This window comes from Nymphaea colorata, chromosome 13 (genome assembly GCF_008831285.2).
Source record: "Nymphaea colorata isolate Beijing-Zhang1983 chromosome 13, ASM883128v2, whole genome shotgun sequence".
Taxonomy (NCBI): domain Eukaryota; kingdom Viridiplantae; phylum Streptophyta; class Magnoliopsida; order Nymphaeales; family Nymphaeaceae; genus Nymphaea; species Nymphaea colorata.
This window is the reverse complement of record NC_045150.1, coordinates 4283104-4305299: the sequence shown is the minus strand read 5'-3', so window position 1 is coordinate 4305299 and position 22196 is coordinate 4283104. Positions and strand designations below refer to the sequence as shown.

The 22196-nt window shown below is 39.0% G+C and overlaps 1 protein-coding gene across 4 annotated transcripts; it reads right to left on the bottom strand.

Annotated features, from left to right (window-relative positions):
* Positions 1 to 1402: 1402 nt before the first annotated feature.
* LOC116266755 (uncharacterized) lies at positions 1403 to 21723 on the bottom strand. 4 transcript variants are annotated; one of them, XM_031648079.2, is made up of 11 exons: positions 21471 to 21723; positions 20598 to 20698; positions 19430 to 19625; positions 19041 to 19313; positions 18852 to 18951; positions 17312 to 18042; positions 17067 to 17181; positions 13984 to 14048; positions 12415 to 12521; positions 12245 to 12332; positions 1403 to 2142 (listed from the first exon to the last, which is right to left on the bottom strand). In XM_031648079.2, the coding sequence occupies exons 1-11, from the start codon at positions 21600 to 21602 to the stop codon at positions 1897 to 1899; spliced, it is 2154 nt and encodes a 717-aa protein (XP_031503939.1). In that variant the 5' UTR covers positions 21603 to 21723; the 3' UTR covers positions 1403 to 1896. The 4 variants fall into 4 exon arrangements, 3 of the variants coding, with proteins under 3 accessions (XP_031503939.1, XP_049937041.1, XP_031503940.1); XM_050081084.1 differs by having other exon boundaries at positions 18858 to 18951; XM_031648080.2 differs by having other exon boundaries at positions 18867 to 18951.
* Positions 21724 to 22196: the final 473 nt, after the last annotated feature.

The following is a 22196-nucleotide window of genomic DNA, read 5'->3' as shown; positions in this document are numbered from 1 at the left end:
TACGATTCAATATTTGAATAGTTGGAAAAAAAGGTAACTCAGACTATGAATCGTTGTATACAAGTTCATCTACCAAAGAAAATAAAGTGTGCAAATATTGTGTCATGAAAAGGAGAAGAGGCTTCCAAAGGAAAGTAACTTGTTGCAGAGAGAGAGAGAGAGAGAGAGAAAGAGGTGAGCCAGGCCCGTCCCATTACCGGCCAGGTATCCTACTACCCATCTAGTAGCTGGCCCCATGCCAAACCTGTACTACTTTTTTTCCCAAAAAAAAAAAAAACAAACAAACAAAAGTGCTACATGAATACAGCCATGCCCGCTGCATTTTGATAGAAATGTTCGAAAAAACTCAGTGTGGATTACGAAAGAGATCGGATTCCATTTTCCTTTTCCTACTAGCAGATTCCATTTGTTCACCGGAATGGGAGCCATGGAATAAATTCTTACACGTAATATTCAGATGCAAAATATATCCGGCAGAGCCCCCATTGCTCCTATAGGGGTCGAGGTGAGTCTATAAACGCGAAAATTTAAGGGTATTGTTGTAATTCAATATTTAACGGTTTCACTTAAACCATTCCTATATTTAAAGGTGAACTACGTCGTTAATTTACTTCTCAACATGGTAAAATTCCAATGCTGCTTTGTAATTGTGAGAATGGAATGATTAACATTTGTATGTAATGTACAAATGGCTTTTCATTACTAGCTATCCACATGTATGTTGCTGTCATGGCAACAAGAAATGAAGAAACATACAAGTACATGAACGAACTTTAACATGATACTTTGGAAATATTACAACAAATAAAACAATTTAGATAGAACAACATGAAAAAAAAAAAAAAGCATGAACTAGTATAACTCCAAGCGCTTCTAAAGCGGACAAGCTTTGTGTCTAACAGTCAACAATTTTTTTTACAACTCCTTAAGTAAATCTTGATGTAAAGGACCTTTTTCATATTGCAAAAAATATTAAGAAGCACGTAGGTAATGATTGAAGTCTAGATAAAACCAAGAGGTCCATAGAAGTTCATAAAAAGAAAGCAAAAGAAACAGATAGACCTTCATTGAAAACGATATGTCTTTTACTATATCTTTTGTTATGTCACATTAAATATTATCTCATCATAAATCACAGTTTCCATAACTCATTTCATTTGGATTCTATTGGGGGTTCGCGTTCGTGGAAACAATTCCATCAACAGGATTTGAGTTCCTAAGACCAGACTAAAACGAAAAATGGGAATAAAAAATGGATCTGGACCTATTTTGTTTTACACTTACACATGTCTAGTACTGATATGCCTCGCAGCTTATACATCTTATAAGACAAGAAATTTTTTTGTTAGTTGACCGAGTATGCATGATTCATAATCCAGATGAAGTTTTAACACATGAAATATGAAGGCAACTCACAGTAAATGTCATGTTAGGAATTTGCTATTGCCACTGACAGTGACAGTTATACCCTTTTGGGTCACAAGTAAAATCGTCTTTCCCAAAGAGCCCCAAATTCAAAAATGTTATGTGCTTTCATTGCAAGAACAGAAGAGGCTCCTCAAGTCATACAAGAAAAATGCTATTCTCGTATCTCATGGTTAACAGTTCAGTATATCTGAACGTTGGCAGGTTACCTACCTCCACATCATCTGTATTCTCCAATTGTCATCTGCCCATCGCCCTTTTCTTCTATTAGTGAATGACGTTTTGTGTTCTGTGCAAATGAAGGATTCTTGAACTCAAAACGCACAGAAGCTTCGCTGTTTCTCTACTGAACAATTGGTTGTGCTTTGCCTCTAATTCGATGTGAATTTTTGTGGCAGTAGATGGAGCTTTATTTTGACCAAGGAAAACTCATCGCAGCAGAATGTATATTTCTCTACGTTCCAGCTCTCCTTACGTAGGTGAGTGGAGTTCCATGCTGCGGTCTGCGACAGAAGAGTTGTTGCTACCAGCGGCAGTACCAGACAAGGAATCATTACCAGTATCCCGTTTCCATTGTAGATGGGAAGTGATGTACTGTCTCTTAACGAAGGGAGTCTTCTTAGCATATGAAGGATTCTCTGGTGGCAGGCTGAGATCATGAGCAGAGATACGTAAAGGTTTAGCAGGAGTGGTGGATACATCTGACTTTCGCTCAATCTGTACCACAACACAAACACAGAACTTAAACAAAATAGAAGCGGTCGTAAATGAAACTTCAAATCCCAAAACCACATCAGGAAGGAAATAAGAGTCGTCCTGCTTAGATACCACCACTACAGTACTTCACCAACCAGAAAGAACCTAAACAGGCCACCCAAGGATGAGAATCAAGACAGGTTTGCTTTGAAGAAGTTGGAGAGGAAAAGAATATGCAAATGTCTACCAGCTTTTTTTGCAGGAAATGTGACTGTATATGGTCAAATGTTCCTTTTTCTAAACTTTGTTGTACAAGAAAATAAAAAAATCAAATAAACTGAATACAGATATTCAGAATTTCATTTGAGAGGTCGTGTTTACAAACAGTTCACATTACAAAGCTACAAAGCAAGAAGAACACAAAGAATTTAAAGGAGAGAGAAAGAGACTGGAAGGGAGAAGGAGAGAGGAGACTGGAATCCTCAATTGTCTTCAACCTCGATTCATTCGGCAGAGTTTTCCCTTTGAAGGCAGCCTCCTCCTTTAAGAATCATCCTTTCTCAAACTCCAACTCTTCTCTTTTTCTTCTTTTTTTTTTAAGTCACATGGACTTTTCATTTAGGGTGTCGCACCCACGTCAACCAACATGGGTGCCGCCCTGAAGCATACTCGAGTGCAGTCACCGCACCCAGCCCAGCGTTTCTCTCTCTCTCTCTCTCTCTCTCTCTCTCTCCATCCTTTGAAAGGACAACAGCACCTAGCTATGCTTTCTAAAGGACAACCAGTCTGCCATCTTTTAAAAAGGAAGACCAGTCTGCTATTATTTTAAAAACTTTATTTTATTCAATATAAACTTTTAAAATGAACTAAGATGGACTTCATATAAAATTTAATTTTCAGAAATATAAACATATAATACTATTAATTATATGAGCCATTAAACTGTGACTCTATGGTTCTAGTGACACCTAAAGACATCAAATGAGGCCCTTCATCTTTTTCATGGAGGGCACTTATTTGCTCTCCTTTTAAGTGCATTTTTTTTCTTTTTCTTTTCACTTTTTATCTTTTCCATTTCATTTTTTTTTCTAGTGAGATCGTGGAACGGAGCAGGGGAGGAAGAGGAAGAGAAGGGGAGAGGGGGTGGGGGTGGGGTGTGGGGGGACTCCCCCTCCTGCCGGCAAATGGTGGCACCCAGGCCCTGATGGTCACTGACCATCAGGCAGCGCTAAGCAACAGGTTGGGTGCCGCCATCAGCTGGCGAGAGGGGAGAAACCCCTCCCCCTTCCTCTCATGTTCAGAGAAAGGAGGAGAGTTTTCTCCCCTCCCGCCAGCAGTATAGGCTGCCACTGCTGCCCGTGGTCACCGACCACTAGGCAGTGCCGTCAGCCGATGGGAGGGAGAGAAAGCCCTCCCCCTTCTTCTAAACATGAGGGGGAGGAGGATTACTCCCTTCGTCGCCTGACAGCAGTGCCCGATAGTCTCCTGGTCGTAGTGTGGTGGCGGGACTTTACGGAGGCGCCACCGTCAGGTTGCAGAGGGGAGAATTTAAACATACAAATATAATAAAAAAATAATATTATATATGGTTTAAAAATTGTATAAAGGAGAGCAACTAAGCACCCTTCATAAAAAAGATGGAAGGCCCTCATTTGATGTCTTTAGATGTCACTAGAACCATAGAGTCACGGTTCAATGACCCAGAGTTATGTATATGTATGTATATAATATATATATATATATATATATACTCTGGCCACACTGGCATCCAACTTTTTCAAGAATGTCTGCACCCAACACCTCACACCATGTGACAGCCTTTTTTTAAAAAAAAAATTCCCTATGTCCAGTTCTTCTACTCCTCTCTTTTCCTTGTGTCTTCTTCTTTTCTTATAGCATCTCTTTTACAAAGTTTCTTGAGAAGCTTACAGTTGGATAGGATTCTTAAGAAACCTACATTTGGCAGGATCCCCTCTCTTTTTCCTGTCCTCTTCCTCTTTACTTATAGCATATCTTTTATAAAGTTTCTTGAGAAGCTTACAGTTGGATAGGATTCTTAAGAAACCTACATTTGGCAGGTTCTCCTTTTTCTTTTATTGAAAACCCCTAACTGATCTCCTTTTCCGCTTTTTTCATGAATTGTGCTATTCACCAAACGATTTGAGAGGTATGCATACCTCCTATGCCATTTCTAGACTTGATCATCCAAATTTCCTTTCTTCCTCACATTGCCATATATTTTGCTTTAGCATTTTTTCGAATATGCTATCAGACTTTAAAACTGTTGCAAGGAAGCGGATTTCTCATGGCCAAGAGTTGAACCTATTGCAATTGATGTCTTGCACACATTGCCATGCAAGCATTTTTACAGTTGAATACGTCTCCAGACAGCAGCTGAAAGCCCATTGCCCTCTGAATATGCTACAGTACAAGACTTTTTAGTACCTTTTATCAATGCAGCTGATTTTTCTTTTTGAACCAATTGTCTATACTCAAAAATTTCCTCCTGTTGTCATGTCAGGATATCAAATATAATCATGCCTTCTTGCTGTAAAGCATCTTCAACTGATGTATTTTAAACCTTATTTTCGCTGGCTACTAGTGTCATAGTTGTTGAGTAATTAGGCCAATAGCAACAAAAATAAGTTGGTGCTACAATGGCATGCTAGTAATCGCCAACATACTCGCGTTGGATTTTAACCACTAGTGATATAACATGTCCCAACTGAGAGTAGCCTAACTAACTTGGGTTGACACAATCCAGATGATGCTTCTAGCTGGCATTAGTCCATATCTAGGAGACTAAGAGAGCTAGAACTAAGATGATAGCAAAGGAGTTACAAACCCCTACAAGATTTATGTAAGACTATCTCAAGTCCTAAGTTGGAGTGTCAAACAATTCCCCCCTTAAGGTACAAGCATTTGCGTGTGCAGAACCCTAAGTTGGAGTGTCAAACTCAACTATAATACCTGTTGAAGTATGTTAGATGGGTCTCGGGACCGGGTCCGGATCCGGATCCAATCCAGCTTGTAGCCTTTGTTGGACATTATTTAAGTCGTGTAACCCTAATCCTTAAGGTGTGAATGAAAAACTAAGGAGAGAGAGAGTCTGGCGGCTAGTGGGCACCGGCTCCTCCTCATTCGTGGTTTTTTCCCTCTTGTTGAGGGTTTTCCACGTTACATCGTGATCGTTGTTTCTCTTCCTCTTCTTGTTCGTATTTCTACATGGTATCAGAGCTGACGAGTTTGGGAAATCTTTAGGGGTTGTGAAGTTCCAACCCTAATATCTCTCACCGCTACCACCGCTGCCACTGCCACCCCCGCCGCCGCCGCCGCTGTACCCAATACCACCGTCGTTGTTTCCGCCGTTGTCGGTGTCACCCTTTGCGCCATCGCCATTGCAGCCACTCTTGCGCCGTCGCTCTTGCGTTGTTGACCGTCGCCGTCACCGTTGTCCCTTGCGCCACTGCCTTTTTGCGTCGTCGTCTTGCTCTCGGGGAAGAAGATATGCGTGCTTAGGCGCTTCCTAGGCTTGCCTCCCCCTATTCACGTCACTTCCGAGGGGTCTTTTGCAAATCCGGTGAAGTGCATCCGCCTCTTACCTGCAATATATTGCTTGGTTGATCTTTGATTCCATCTTCTTGTTTTTTTGGCGCCCACCATGCAAGAAGAGGTGGCTGGTCCGTGACTTGGTAGAGGACGTAAAGGAGGAGAGGAGCGTAACTTGAGGATTGCCTCAACGTCCGCCGGCGCTCCGGCGATCGCATCCCCCTTTCCTTACAAAAGACCGGGGTTAAATTGATCTTACAGGTGAAGGCTTTCCTCATCTCGAAGTTGATTTCCTATTCACTTCTATACCTTGATACTTGCTGGGTTTTGCCTCTTGAAACTTGATTCCAGCAAGGAGAACGTGTGACGCAACCTCTACCCATGGGAGATTGCAGCCCGAGAGAGAGAAGGAACCACTTCCGTCGAGCGACATCGATGATCATTTCCCCCAATCGACACTTCGTTCACTCTTGGGGTTGATTGGGAATCCGGTGAAGATATTACCTCTCTCTCTTTATCGTTCCTTTCTGGATAGAACTTGATTTGTCTCTCGTTCTTGTGATTCTATCCAAGGATATTACTGCCCGTTGGTGCTCTCTGTTGTCACCATTGCCTCTCTTGTTGTATCGCTGCTCGTGCCTCCTGTTGGACTATCTGTGATTATGGCAGCTTCTTCATCTATAGACGTGATGGCGGATTGCCGTATGGGGGAGTGGATCATTGACAGTGGCGCTGTTCACCACATGACCGGCGATCCTAAGGTCTTTCATGGGTATAAGCTTTCATCAGGAAAGGATCGTGTTTCCCTTGCCGATGGTTCATCTATCTCTGTGGCTGGAAAAAGGAGTCTCCCACTTTTGAACAAGTTCTTAGTCCACAATGCTCTACATGTTCCTCATATTCCCTTGTCGGTTAGCAAGATCACGAAGGAGTTAAATTGCAAACTTATATTTTCCGCTGATCGCTGTGTTATGCAGGACTTGGTGACAGTGAAGAGGATTGGGATTGGTCTAGCTTCTGACGGGCTCTATCGTTTACCTATGCGTGCTGCTCAGGCTCTCATGACGGCAGTCAGCCAAGCCACGAAGAATAGAGAGGACTCCCTTCAGTTGCTTCTACGTTGGCATGAGTGCCTTGGACACTTGCCTTTTGGCCTTCTTAGACAGTTGTATATATGTTCCAGGTTAGATATGACTATGGTGTCTTGTGATGTCTGTCACCTGGCCAAACATGTTAGGGCTTCATACCCTTTGTCTAGCCATCGGTCTAATGAGGTATTTGCCATGATTCATTCTGATGTGTGGGGGCCTGCAGGGATTCCTTCTTGTCATGGTTTTCAATATTTTATCACCTTTATAGATGATTATTCTCGTAACACTATTGTCTACTTGCTGAAAGACCGTAGTGATGTTCCTACTGTCATAGAGACTTTCATTGCTTATGTGGAAACTCAATATGGAGCATCTGTTAAGACATTTCGATTTGACAATGCTCAAGAGTATATGTGCCAGTCTGTTGATAGCTTCTTTCAAAAAAAGTGAATTGTTCATGAGACTTCTTGTAGTTATACCCCTCCTCAAAATGGAGTTGCTGAACAAAAAAATCGTCAGTTATTGAATATGACTCAGGCTCTTCTTTTTCAACGTCATGTTCCAAAAAAGTATTGGGGGGATGCTGTGCTGACCAGTGCGTATCTTATAAACCGGTTGTCTAGTCGTGTGTTGAATGGGAAGATGTCTCACTCTCTGTTATCGGGGAGTCGTGAACCTTTCTCTCTTCCACTCAGAGTTTTTGGTTGTGTTTGCTTTATTCACTATCATAGTCCTCACATTAAAAAGCTTGATCCAAGATCCATTAAGGGCATTTTTTTAGGGTATTCTCCCACTCAAAAAGGGTACAAGTGTCGAGACCCTTCTATTGGTCGGGCCTATGTTACCGAAGATGTCACTTTCCTTGAACATGTTTCCTATTTTGGTGAGAATCCTCTTCAGGGGGAGTACTCTATGTCACAGGAAGAGTATTCTCCAAGTCAGGAAATTCAGTTTACAGATTTTTTGGACTACAAGCGTGACTCTGTTGGTCCATCTAGTGAGGTGCATGAATAGGAGAAAAATGGTCCATCTAGTGAGGTGCATGAACAGGAGAAAAAAGGAGAGTGTTCCACTAAGGCAGAAGAGAAGTGCAATCGTCTATTTGGGCAAGTTTACTCTAGGCGAAGAGTTTGTACAGAAGAGATGACAGGTGGTGAGAATTCTACTCCCAATCCAATTAGTCCTTCCCTGGATGACCCAAGTCGTGCGCAGAAGCAACCTGTTGAAGAAGAGATTCAGACTGTTGCTGCTAGTGAAGAGCTTCCCATCGCCCTACGAAAGGGTGTCAGGTCATGTACTCAACATCCTATTGGTAACTTTGTTTCATATTCTAGACTGAGCAAGGACTACAAATGCTTTGTATCTTCTCTTTCTTTGACTATGATCCCAGGAATGTTGCTGAGGCTCAGAGTGATCCTAAGTGGACTTATGCAATGCAAGAAGAGATGGAAGCCTTGCGAAGAAACATGACATGGGAAGTTGTAAAGATTCCTGAGGCGGCTCACTTGGTTGGATCTAAGTGAGTCTACACCATCAAGTACAAACCAGATGGGAGTGTTGAAAGATACAAAGCTCGTCTTGTGGCCAAGGGGTTTAGTCAGAAATATGGGATTGATTATTTGGAGACCTTTGCTCCTGTTGCGAAGATGAAGACTGTCAGAGTCATTATCTCTTTAGCTGTGATGAAGGAGTGGAAGATGTACCAACTTGATGTCAAGAACACATTTCTCAATGGAGACCTTGAAGAGGAAGTATATATGTGTATGCCTCCAAGATATGAGGAACCTGGAAAATGTTGTAAGCTAAGGAAAGCTTTATATGGGCTCAAGCAATCTCCTCGAGCATGGTTTGAACGACTCAGACTTGTCATGAGACAATGTGGATACCATCAAGGGAATGGAGATCATACACTCTTTGTGAAGAGAAATGAGCAAAAGGTTACTATTTTGTTGGTATATGTTGATGATATGATTGTCACAGGTGATGATGAAGATGAAATAATGAAGTTAAAGAAACTGTTGGCGATTGAGTTTGATCTTAAGGACCTTGGTAAGTTGAAATACTTCCTTGGCATAGAAATTGCTAGGTCTGGGACTAGCCTTGTGCTAAATCAACGGAAGTACACTCTAGATTTGTTAAAGGAGACTGGGAAACTAGGGTGTAGACCAGCTTCTACTCCTCTAGATGCTGGCCATAAGCTAAGTCTTAGAGACGGGGAGCCACTCTGTGAAGAGGCAAAAAAAAGATATCAATGTCTTGTATGGAAGTTAATTTATCTTACTCTCACTAGACCTGATATTACCTTTGCTGTGAATGTGATGAGTCAGTTCATGCATGCTCCCACGGATGCCCACTTGAAGGCTGTTTGACAGGATCTTGTGCTACTTGAAGAGGAATCCTGGCAAAAAGGTCTCTTATATGTCAAGCAAGACACTCTTGGGATTGAAGGTTATTCAGATGCAAACTGGGCAGGCTGTATTGATACTAAGAGGCCACCTCTGGCTATTGTATTTATTTGGGAGGGAATCTCATAGTGTGGAGAAGTAAAAGGCAAGATGTTTGTTCACGTTCCAGTGCTGAAGCAGAATACAGAGCTGTTGCTATGGGAGTTTCTGAGCTTTTGTGGCTGAAAGTATTGTTGACTGATATTGGTATAAAGGTTGAAGAACCAATGAAGATGTATTGCGATAACAAGTCCGCAATTAACTTGGCCAACAACCCTGTGCTTCATAACAGAACAAAGCATGTTGAGATTGACTGGCATTTCATTCGAAAGAGAATTGATGCTAAAGAACTTGTACTTCCTTACATGAGATCTGAAGTCCAAACGGCTAATGTTCTGACGAAGGCTTTACCTTCGACCTCATTTGAGAGAAATGTATCCAAGTTGGACATGTTTGATATGTATGTCCAACTTGAGGGGGAGTGTTGAAGTATGTTAGATGGGTCTCGGGACCAGATCCGGATCCGATCTAGCTTGTAGCCCTTGTTGGGCATTATTTAAGTCGTGTAACCCTAATCCTTAAGGTGTGAATGAAAAACTAAGGAGAGAGAGAGTCTGGCGGCTAGTGGGCACCGGCTCCTCCTCATTCGTGGTTTTTTCCCTCTTGTTGAGGGTTTTCCACGTTACATCGTGATCGTTGTTGCTCTTCCTCTTCTTGTTCGTGTTTCTACAATACCAATTGTAACAACCAAAGTCCCAAAGTGACTTGAGTACATAGTATGCTGGGCCATAAAGCACCTCAAAGGACTTAAGAACAATCCGAATTGAAGATTTTTAGAAAACTTCAGTCTTCAGGAGTCTAAATACTTATAAGTTTGAGAGTTGAATTTAACTATAATTTCAATTGTAAAATGAGGCCCAAAAAACTGACCCAAGTGCCTAGTTAGGTGGGTCCCAGCCCACCTAGAAGGACCTAAGAATAATTCTATGCTGAAGATTTTGAAAGTTTTCAGCCTTTAAGAGTCTAAAATTCTAAATACCTATGCACCATACTTCCAAACGATGTCAGTTCCTAGACTTTTTGGGTGCAAACAAGGACATTTGGTAGTATAGCACACGAGTAATCAACGCCTTTGAATATTTCTCACAATCTTCAATATAGAATTGTTTTAGGTCCTCATACACATACAAGGTGTTATAGTCCACACTCCTTAAGTAGTTCGCACGTGCGGGACCCCAGGTCTGCATGTTGAACTTTACTCTTATATTGATTGTAACAGTTCATCGCAAAACCAACCTGAGTACTTAGGTTAGCAAATTCTAATCCACCAGCTAGTTAGCTTCAGTTTTTATCCAAAATGGCTACAAACCATGAGAATTGATAGTATGGCAAATGAGTTTTAAACCCCTCAAGATTTCTAAAAGTCTCCCATAGACAACTATCCTCAAGTCATATCACACATGGGGTGTTACATTGCACTTTCTATTGCTTGGCAGCCTCCTTTCTTTTTTTTTTTTTTTACTAAGGTGTAACACACTAACACCCTAAATTTTCTCCAAGCTCTCAGCCTCGTTTTGAAGTAATCTTTGAAGCTCATATTTCTAGATTTCTTAGGCATTTCACAAGAATTGGCCTTAAAATGCTTCTTTTACTGATTAATGTGACCAAAATACAACACAAAATGGACCAGATCCACTATTCTTAATGGAATCCACCATTTGAACCCTATTAGCTACCTTTTCCAATGGAATCCACTATTTGAAGTTTTGAACCCTACCAGCTTATTTTTTGTTAGCAGAGGTGATGAAATCCCCATAACTCATTCCATGAAGAAGCCACCCCCATCAGATATATTTCTTGCTAGCCAAGTAGTGGAATTACCTGTGCTGCTTTCACTTGGAAAAGCACATTCCATGAATCACAAAGTAGGATGGGCACAAAGCAGTTATACCAGGTAAGGTGACTTCATTCACTTCAAGCCAATGATAGAATCTGGCTAGATAGACCCAGTCTGCAGAATGTCTACTTCATTGCTAGGCAAATGGCCATAGGCAGCTTGCAATCTGCTTACAATGGGCTAAGCCTGCTCCAAGGCAGGATGAACTCCAACTCTTGACCAGAGGGTCCAGGCAGGCATTGCCATGGGCTGTTAAGCACCCGTGGTTTTTCTAAATCTGCATATGTTATATGTGTTAAGTATGTGAATTCTATGTCCGTACCTTATGTAAAGCATGAACTTATATATGTTTTCTTCATGCCTTTTGTATTTTTAGTTTTTATGTTTTTATTTTTTGTAAGACAATTCTGGTAATTGGCATGATCAAATAGTAATTGGACCATGGTTGTTTTTGGCCTTGCTTCTATTATGGCCCATTACACTATGAACTTTCTTGTGCTTTTACAATAGCATGAAGATTTCATTTAGCTTTCTATTGTCAAACTTCTCAAGCACATCGTATTTGAGTATTAAGCTGTTCTTTCTTTTCTTTTGGTGTTTCTTATCCTTGTGAAGTTCCATCTTTCTGAGGATTCTGGAGCCTGTCTTGACCCCTGAACATAGGGCACCAGCCACCAGTAGGTTGCCCAACTTTATGCCTAAAGCTCCTAATAATTTTGTTTGATGTAGTGGCAGAATTCCTATACTGCCAAGCAGCCAGGATGCTTGGCCACAAATTTGCACTGGCAAGAAATTACCCTAACAACCAAGAGCTACAACCTTTTGCCAACAACATTAAGTATTTCGCATTTAACAGAGGCTTGCACATCTTTTGAGAAGGAAAAAGTGAAAAAGAAAACAAAAAATTCATTCAATAATCATGTTTTTCGTAAGATATTGGAGACTTCATCGGTAATGTTTTGGGGTATCACATAGCAAGATATCCTTTTACATTGTCATACCAACATTTGACTTGTATAAAAAAAAACTAAATAATATAAGCATGTGTTCTGTAGTTGATAAGGCCAAATACATTGAACAATTTAAATGCCAAAAAAAAAAAAAAAAAAAAGAGTGAACATTGTACAGAGATATGTGCATACCTTTAAAATCCGAGACATAAAAGAAGTTCCATTCAATGCAATTGCATTGTTTGCAGCTTTCTTGTCAGCAAAAATTATATAAGCTGACCTGGCCATATTTTCCAAGTTTATTTGATGTAAACATATCCCAAAAAAAAAAAGTAAATAACTAAGGGAGGAAAAGCATCTACCCATTGGGCTGGGAAGTAACTGCATCAGTCAATATAATAACTTTTATCACAGGCCCACATTTCATAAAATGATAATGTAAGGCTTCCTTAGTCGCCGCAAAATGCACCTAAATATTTATGAGTATCAGAACTTGGAATCTTGCTCATAAAACGACATGCAGCTTCATATGATACACATGGAACATACAAATATCTTAACCAAGTATGTGGTACTACATACACTTTGATGGCCTTGATAGTCGTTCACATAAATGTGACTGTGCTAAGATGATTTCATCTTTTTTTCAGATTAATTTTTTTTACCGATTTGGAAAAAAGAAACATTTGCCAAAAAACAATAGTAACAAAGTCAAAACACCAAACAAAAAAGCACAAGTAGGAAACTCTGGAACTGCTATTATGCAATAGAACAAGTAGTGCCAACTTTTGAAAGAAAATCAGAAATTACAGGCTAGCAAAGAAGATATCTTCGTTTTTTGCAGGATATCTCCACCCCATTTTGAGGCAGCACTCCTTGTAAACTTTTTTTTTTTCCTTTCAACAAATATAAACTTGTCCTAAAGAGAAAATATCCTACAGATACTATTAGGATTGAATCTCTTGTCATGGATTCAGGACAGCCATAGTGTATCCTACACTATACGAAATAAGTCTCAATTTTATATTATTAGATTGAGGTGTGACTAGAGGGAACCAAGAGATCAATAAATATCATTTACTAGAAGGAGTGACCTGGACCTGTTGTTCAAATGACAGTATGTAACGTTAAACATCATTCATTTCTCAGATCTTCCATACGTAAAGCTCGTAGGGCTTTGAACACAAATACATCAATAATGTGCTTCTGAATATTAACTAGTTTATAAGCAAAAGAAGGAGCTAGTTCGCTAAAACTCATGTACAAGTAGGGCAAAAACATTTGAAACTATTTGAAAATAATGTAGTTATTGAAGGTATTACCATGTAAAAGCATAGAGGCACACACACAAATTGTTGGTGCATGTTTCTGGCTTTGTAAACATGCCAGTTACATGTTTCAGTGTACATAGTTGATATATTACAAGCATTTCATGTTTCAGTGTACATTTCTGATATATTACAAGCATGTCACTTTGTTATTATTTCAGGGAAGAGTTAAAAATATCATAGTAGAAACTAATCCAGAAATCAAAGTTCCATTTCCAGATGATATCAAGCATCCGTCTAAGATCCATATACTGAAGACTGGATCCGCACAAGGAAGAGGAGAATCAAAAGTAGGGTAAAACGTTAACAGCAGAGGGGATTTTACCAAAAATTCATCTTTACAGGCCCCATTCTTCCAAGACTAGAAGCAAGATCCATGTACAAAATGTGAACAAAAAGACATGCAGACTGCCAAGTCTAGGTAAAACGTTAGCAGCATAGGGGATCTACCCTAAATCCCTCTTTGCAGAACCATGAAAATAGCATGGAAGAAGCTAGCGAAAAAAAAAAAGAAAAAAAAAAACACAATGCGTCCCAGTATGTATTTTGGTTAAGCTAGAATGTACTTCCATAATTTCACATAGAGCAGTTTACTATCTTTACATTTGTGAGAAAGACAGTCCTTGATTCAATATCTTCGTCAGGATGAGGCAGCATACTTCTCCCACCTACAACCATATCAATGACAAATTTGAGCCATTAAACTTTGATATTTCCACGAGAATACACCAGAGGGAAAACATAAAAGGGTACCAAGTATGAAACCAAGTGAACGACAAACATGAAATTCCACCAAAATACTTGCAAATAGCAAGTATCAAGAGCACCAAATGAATACTCAGGAGCAGTGTTGCACATGACATAGTGTATCATACAATATGTTGCCTTATATAACTTAAACTATGAAAGAGAACAACAAAACACACCCCCGAAACTAGTCTCCGAAGTGTGACTATACCATATCAGTGCAACTTACACACCCTCTGGTTCATATGTTACAATACAATATGGGTGTAAATAATGTTACACCTTGTAAACATAAAAGTATGTCCAAGAAAGTATTTTTGGACATAAATATTAAAAATTTTTTAAAGCTGAATATTTTGTTCAACATGAAAGCATTATTACACATTAAAGTAAAACAAAAGATAAGTTTTGGGGCTGATTTCATGCAAAAAAATTAAAGCTTTCATGGTTTTTCCTATAAAAGTCAATGTCTGTCCTCAAAATTAAAAAAAAAAATCAAATTTATTGATCATTAAATTATTCAAAGTCTCCAAGGAAAAATTTAGGAAAAACTTATTAATTTTGATACCCATTTAAGACTTAAGTATTCACAGTAATTTAAGTGGTCAAGTTTGGCCCTCTCTAATGAATGCATGTACGTTGTATGTAGCATATATTGTATCTTCTTAAATTTATGCATTCCATGCTTTTTCATAGATAAAATTTTTCTAATTTTTTTGTTATTATCTTGTATTTGTTCTCACTTTTTAAAATCTTCTGTGATTTTCTAAAGATTAAAAAATTAAATTGGTAACATTTTACGTTACCTTACTTTCCACATCCAACTTTGGACCATAGTTACAACCTACAAAAAACACATTTTTTGGGAAAAAACGCGTTAAAAGCATGAAAATAAGTCAGCCGAATAAAATGGCAAAAGGTGCCATTTTTGTAAAAAAAGGCCAAAAAAAAAACACATTTTTTACACTTTTTTCTCTTTTTTTCATTTTAGGCGTTTTTTATGTGTTTTTTTAATGCCAAACTGCTTGTTTCCATTTTCTAATTTTTATTTGTTGCTTATTTACTTATTTCTTTATGTTGTACTTGCACTATTAGTTTCTCATTTATTTTATTAAGATCTTTTAATTTTTTGAACAATTTACCATATTGTTCCCATTTTTTAACCGCTTTTTTCAAGTTCCCCATATTATACCCAAGAAAAACCTCAATGTTTAAAATACGAAAATGATATTTGAGACTATGCTTTGGATCTGAATAATACAGGTTCTGTTACACATTTTACAACATTGCAAAGGACATTAACGTTGAGAATCATGATGGTTCTTGAAACAGTTTACAGATCCTTGTAAAACTTTATAGGTAAGAACAAATCTCAATGATGAACCTCCAAACACAAGCCTACCATGCAAATACCACGAAAAATCAAGGCAGTGTAAATATTCAGGTTCATAACAGACTCTGTATCATAAGGGAATGGAATTAACTTTTGACTATGACCTATGATTCAGACATCTTGGAGGTTGGAGCACAAACCAAAACTGTTTTATAAGCAAACTACTGCAAAATAAATTGCACCACATGTTTACCTATATTCTTGCATGCAAATGAATATGCATCTCAGATATGCTAACATAATCTTACAAGTAAATTCTACAGAGCACTTTAAACCTAAATTTCAGACCAGGAAAAAAAGCAATAAAAGAGAGAGGAGAAAGCAAATAGGGAGGCCAATCTCATACTAGAAATATGAACTGAGAGAAAGAGGCACCTGCTACACAGAGATCAGGGGTATCACTAGCAACAGAGTCTAAAGATCAAGTTTATTAGTAGCTGCTAGAGGACTAGGCTTTAGGAGGAAAGTTGAGGGGAATGAGGAGTGCTTTCATGCTTTTATTTTGGTCTCTTGTGATTTAATAACTAGAAATAAAGACCCACTGAATGCAGGGAGCTTACAGCTGACTTTGATGCTCACTTCTAGGTACACATCATAGCTCGAAGCATGCACCTCTTAGTGCTGCACTTCATACCTTATGCCACAAAACATTTCTTTTCCAGCAATTTACTTCAAAGGATGTACTTCACACACATTGCCACACAGAGTCCTAATGACCCTTCTTCGCTTTTAGGGCAAGTTCATTGAACTTAAACAGCTCAGAAAATGCTGAGCTGAAGGGAAAGTTCAAGGCTCCCCCACCAAAGATGTGACATTAATTTAAAACAGGGCAATGCAAAAATAGGAGTCGAAGCACGAGTAAATGAAGCTTTTCTTAAATTGACCCTTTCTGAAGGCAAAGTTGAATCACACCTGGGGCAGTGAGCTCCTATTTTCCCTTCTCACTTAACTGGTGGCAATTCTGTGGGCCTCATACAGGGGAAATGGGTTCTCTTCTCACTTAATGAGACAAACAATGAGCTAAAGTTCTTTAATTTTTTTCCCCAGCCATTTCTTGGCCACCCACCCAGCCAGGAGATAGCCAGATAGGAGTCAACCAACATGCCCCAGCACAGCCATTTTCCAACTAGCGGCAGCATGAAATGGCACCACGTTTTTACCTGTATCAACATTTTTCCCAGCCAATCCACAAGTGGAGATGGCCAAGGCTACATTCATCTCACACCAAGGACCTCAGTCCAGAACCGGGAAATGGAAGTTTTTTTCTTAACATGTTGTTTTGGCCACCAGGGTATGGCAACCTTAGTCCAACCATTTCTTGGCCAGGTGGATGACTGAAACAGCCAATCTTTTGCCCTAATTTGCATGATTAGCCCAAAATTAAGCTGTGCTTATGGTATCTAAAAGTCCAAGTAAAACCAAGTTTTTCCTCTTGGCGTCCAACCATGGCATGACGATGCTTCACCACTACAGAATTCCACCTACTCAAATCAACTTCTGCTTTTAATATTACATCATATACATTCATGAAATGTACTATTCTTACCAGAATTAGACAACTCATGTGGCTTGATTTCGCTGTTGATTTCTGAATGTTTAGACCGCAGTTTCTGCATCTCCATTTCTATTTGATGCAATCTTAGTTTCACATCTTGAACCTCCTGATATAAAAGAAAGTTAAAAGGGCACAGTACAACAGTTTAAAATGAGGAACACAAGGCATCTGATGCAAATATCAGAACAATCTCACAATAAGTTGACTGCAATAAAGACTGCTATAAAGTTGCTCACCGATTGTTTGGAGCCGTGGCCAGTATGCTCCATCTCCACATCAGCATAACAACCATCCTGAGAGGCATGAAATTTATCTGCCTTCATCTCTGCACTAGGAGGTCTCTCCTTCATTTCCTTTTGATTTTGAAGAGATGAAGATATTTTGCTCAAAGATATAGATGAAGGACTTCGTAAACCAGAAGATAAAGAAGATGTTTTCCTTGTCCCATCACCAACGAAGTTAAGGTTTCGGGTGAATCCACATTGAACATCAGATGCTTCTGGGAATCTTCCAGATACTCCTTCATATGAAATATGTTTATCCACACATTCCACTGATGGAACAGAATCATTTGAAGAATTAAAATCAAGATACTGGTTTTTTTTCTTAAATACATGCTGTTGACGTTTCATAGCAAATAATTGTTCTGGTCTTTGAAATTGCCCAACATCAGTGTTCTTTTTACTTTTGACCCAGTCTTTCTCACTTGCTATAGCTTCTCCAATTAACCTTTTATTAAGTCTATTACCAGAGAGTACCACACGGCTGCCAAGCATCTCCTCAGGAAGTGCCTCTTTTTGTCTTTTCATTCCGTTGAAAGCACCCACTATAACCTGTTCATCTTTTGCAACAGCATTTTCTTCAGCAGGCCTACCTAATCTGTCCCAAACATTGGTTCGCTTACTAGTGACATGGTTTGCCACAATGTCATCAGCATCTCTTCCAGATACTCTTGCATCAGCATTTTCTGCAATAGGTAGTGGCTCAGCACACAAATTTTCAACATGATATGTTGGGCTGTTCCATGAATCAAGTAACTCGATACCAACTCATTTAAGTTCAACTAAAGCTCGACTCATTTAATAAAGGAGTTGAGTTCGAATTAAGAAATGGACTCGCTTAAGTACACAAGTCAAGCTCAGGCTAGGCATGTTTGGCTCATTTGAACTAGATTAACCTTGTGCCAAGAGCATATGTATGGGCCGTTTCACAATCTTATCACAAAAAACAAGCAGTTCCAATGGGTTTCCTTGAAGCTAGCAGGGGTCAGCTTCAAGGTTTGAATCTGATCATTTCCAATGATGTTGGAAAGCAATTTTTTTAATAAGCATATCGGCTAACTTCAATCCAAATCTTGGCTCGACTTAATTGGGCCGAGTTCGAACCCAGCCAATTTGAGGTAGTCAACTCGAAATTGATCCGAGCTCGAGCTGAGCTCGAGTTGTGCATTTTGAGACTTGAGCCATGTTCGAGCTAGCCCAGCATGGCTCGAACTCGGTTCGTGAACGGCCCTAATGATATGGCAGCAAATATCTGAATTTTGAACAACATAATACAAAAGCTAAGAAGCATGGCAGTGACAAGGTCACTAAGTGATTGACAAATGATTAGCAAGCCTCAGGTAGCTAATTGGACCTCGGAACAAATCATTTGCTAAACTTTGAATTGGAACTGCAAATATACGTTTCATCTATATGCATCTATCAGTTCCACGAACTAGAACAATCTGCATCTGCCAATAAATTTGTTATTGCGAAAAGTGATGCAAGATTTTACCACTACCAGCAATACCTAATCGAGGGTTAATGAAAGCTGGTTTCTCTGTTGATGCTTGAAAGTTTTGGTCACAACTTGCAGCATGTGCACCACCTACTATCTGCTAACAATGAATAAAGTTAGTAAGAACTAAGAACTATTGATTAAAGCCAAAGATGACAAACTGAAGAAGAAATATACAGCTACAACCTGCTTAATCTGGCCTCCACAATCAATGTCCTTTACACAAGTTTCTTGATTAATTGGATGACATCCCACAAAGGCTGATCCATGTGGAGCATCCCTAATATAAGACTTGTTGGTAAATGACGAACCAATAGTTCCACTTCTGTATTGATATCTGCATTTCTTCTTCATATCTGTACTTACAAAAGTGCAATCAGGACAGTCCGCTGTTGTTGCAGTTGAGGCTACGAGTACCACAGATTCACTCTTAGACTTATCTGCATTGCAACCCTCCAACTGGCAAGGAATTTTAGTGGGTTCAAAAGAATGTTTCATGCAACAAAAGGATAGTGAAAAAAACAGCTTCTGAAGACTAAGTTAAAAACTGCTCATCACACATCAAACTACGTTACCAAAGGAGGTTGGATCTGGTTGTTTTCGACCTCCACAATCTCTGTAGCATGGCTATCTCTATTCTTAGCAGATTGTCCCCTGAAGTTAACCTCTGTAGCATGGCTATCTCCATCTTTAGAAGATTGCTTCCTGAGGCTTGAAGTGGCAGCAGATGCTTTCGAAGGTTTCACTTTTTCAGAAAGATAACCCCATAACCTAATCAATTCAGTGGGCCTTAATAAAAAGCAGAAGTACAAAAAGAGAGTTCTGGCATCAAAGGAAATGATCAACAAGTTGAATCAATACACAAAACTAGAAAAATGAAATATTCCAGCAGTAGAAATGCCACTATATTCACCAAGGCTGGAGTCTGTCAGGCTAAAGGTAAACCTAATGGTGCTGATTCTGGAATATATATATTCCTTTCCATAAAGGAAATGTCCTGTAGAATTAACCAGCTAAGTGCACCCACCCTTGGTTTCAAAACAGGGACTAATGAGCCCAGCTAGCTGCCTAGGCATGCTAGGTGCCCCTAGCTTCTAATCAGCTGGGCCCACTTTGAGGTCAAGTCGTTGACCGACTAGTGCCTCGTTATGGACTTTCTTAAACAAAATTGACTTTTTATTTTGTAAGGCATCAAACGTGATGTTTTTTTGTCTTCCTTTTATTGTTACTACTCAATTACATATACAATCCCTTGTTTTTTATCGTCAGTAGATAATTATAGATATTATCGGTGTTTATAATATAATAAACTACAATAAAATGTCCAGCTCTCTCTACCTCTCTCTCAGGCAGCAAAACCACTTGAAGGTGCTTTCCCTCTCTCTCGAGTGTGATGCTATCTCATATTATTGATAGTTATACATCATAAACTAAATTAAACCTATCTCCATCTCTCTATATTTCTCACTATCTAGCAAAGCACATGTAGGCACTTTCCCTCTCTATCTATCAAAAACGTGAAGGAATCTCAGTGTGTGTTAACAGAGCACAATCACAGCCACGACAGGAAAACCTAGAAAGAACATTGCTACTAAAATAACAAAAGAAAATATTACACAAATCCTATAGGAGACCAAAACCTTAAAAAAACTGGATATCAATGTTAATATCCAGGTTGAACGGATAAAATAAAAAGATTCACATGACAGTTAAGGAGACCAATGAACCGACAAGACATTATACCAGTCTATGAAAGAATTGCAGCTGTCACCAAGAAAAGCCTCTAGATCATCTCGTGCTTGATCCTGACGTTTGCCATTGCATACAAGCACCACAATGTATTCCTGAATATGTAAAAATTGTAAATACAAATGTCAAATACTTCTGAACTAGAAAGCATGTCCAAGAAAGCCTCAAAAGAGCAACATACAGTGAATTAAAGTCATGTATATGTAAAAAATCCGAATAACGAACTTAAACCTAAACAGGAGAAAAAGAAGAAAAAGAAAAAAGAATCACATAAGTCGTCTAGCAAACCCATCAGAGAAAGAAATGAAATCATCATTATTTGCATCTGTGCGAGGGTGACTAATCACGACTTCATACTAGGTTTTTGTGAATTAGCACAGACATTACAGGCACGTACATGCGGAAAACTTCGTTGTCTTGATAACCTGGTAGACATGTACAATTTGTCGCCTACATTATATACATACACACTGATAATTTCGTCATCGTATCTTCATAAACCATTAACTACTTGCATAGATTGTTCATATCACATAACCACTAACAGCTGCCAAGTTAAACTGAAAAGCCGCAGTTCAATAATCCCTCAACGAAAACAATAAATGTCGCACAAGAATCCAAACACAGAAAATTCAAAATCACGAACCATCAAGGTTGAGGAGACACAATGAATAAGAAACTCATTTTCAAATCCGTGCACATAAATCACTCAACAGATGACAAGAAACAAGGAAAAACGAGAAACCCACAGATTTTCCCAAAAAGAACCACTAAAGATAACAGCGACAAAAAACGAACAAAGTCCTTAAGAAAACGAAACATAATCCCCAGGGTCAAAATGAAATGCGCGAGCATGGGGGAAATTACCGCTAGAACGTCGTCCGAGTAGTTCCCCAAGAACTCGAGGAGCTTCTTTAAGACCGTCTCCTTCAGTTCCAAAGCCAAAGGAGACTTCCTGTCCATCTTGAAGGATCGAGGCCTACAATGAGAGACGTCCATGGAGAGAGACTCTGCAATTTTTTCTGCCAGTCCGGAGAGAGAAATGAAGCCCCAGAACAGTAAACAAGGAATATGAAGGGGCTACTGTAAACTTTCAGGTCCCATATCGGATTTGTTCGTACCGAGCATGTCTGGCATGGAACGGAGTTGGAATGAAGTTTGAAATAAATACCAGAACCACAAAATTTTTTGTTTAATTTAAACTTACAGATATGGGTTGTAAAGTACTTTGATATGAAACATATATTAAGTTAATTTTTTTCTGATTTCAAATATATTTTTAGAAAAACCGAATTTTTTTATGAAAACAACTTGATCGTGTGATTTATATTACATTAATATTTGGAAAGATACTAGTATATTCATATTTTGTTTAAAATAACTTTTAACAAGAAAAAAAATAGGTGGTATGTCTTTTGTATTTGGCTTAAATTGTTTAGAATATACTCATTTCTTACTTTCTAAAATCCATCAATTGTAAGGTGAAGGTGATTGTTGTGAAAAGAAAGAAGGAAAGGAAGAAGATAAGGAAAAAAAAAAGTATGTCAGGAAGTGAGAGAGAGAAAAATAACTGGAAAAACCAGTTTAAATACT

Bases quoted from the DNA above. Each gene is read 5' to 3' on its own strand.
- LOC116266755 (XM_031648079.2), bottom strand. From the start codon at position 21,602: ATGGACGTCTCTCATTGTAGGCCTCGATCCTTCAAGATGGACAGGAAG. The intron at 12,522-13,983 runs GTAAAGATAGTA...ATAAATATTTAG, and splicing joins GGACTGTCTTTCTCACAAAT to GTGCATTTTGCGGCGACTAA. The intron at 2,143-12,244 runs GTATGCACATAT...GTTGTGGTACAG, and splicing joins TTATGTCTCGGATTTTAAAG to ATTGAGCGAAAGTCAGATGT.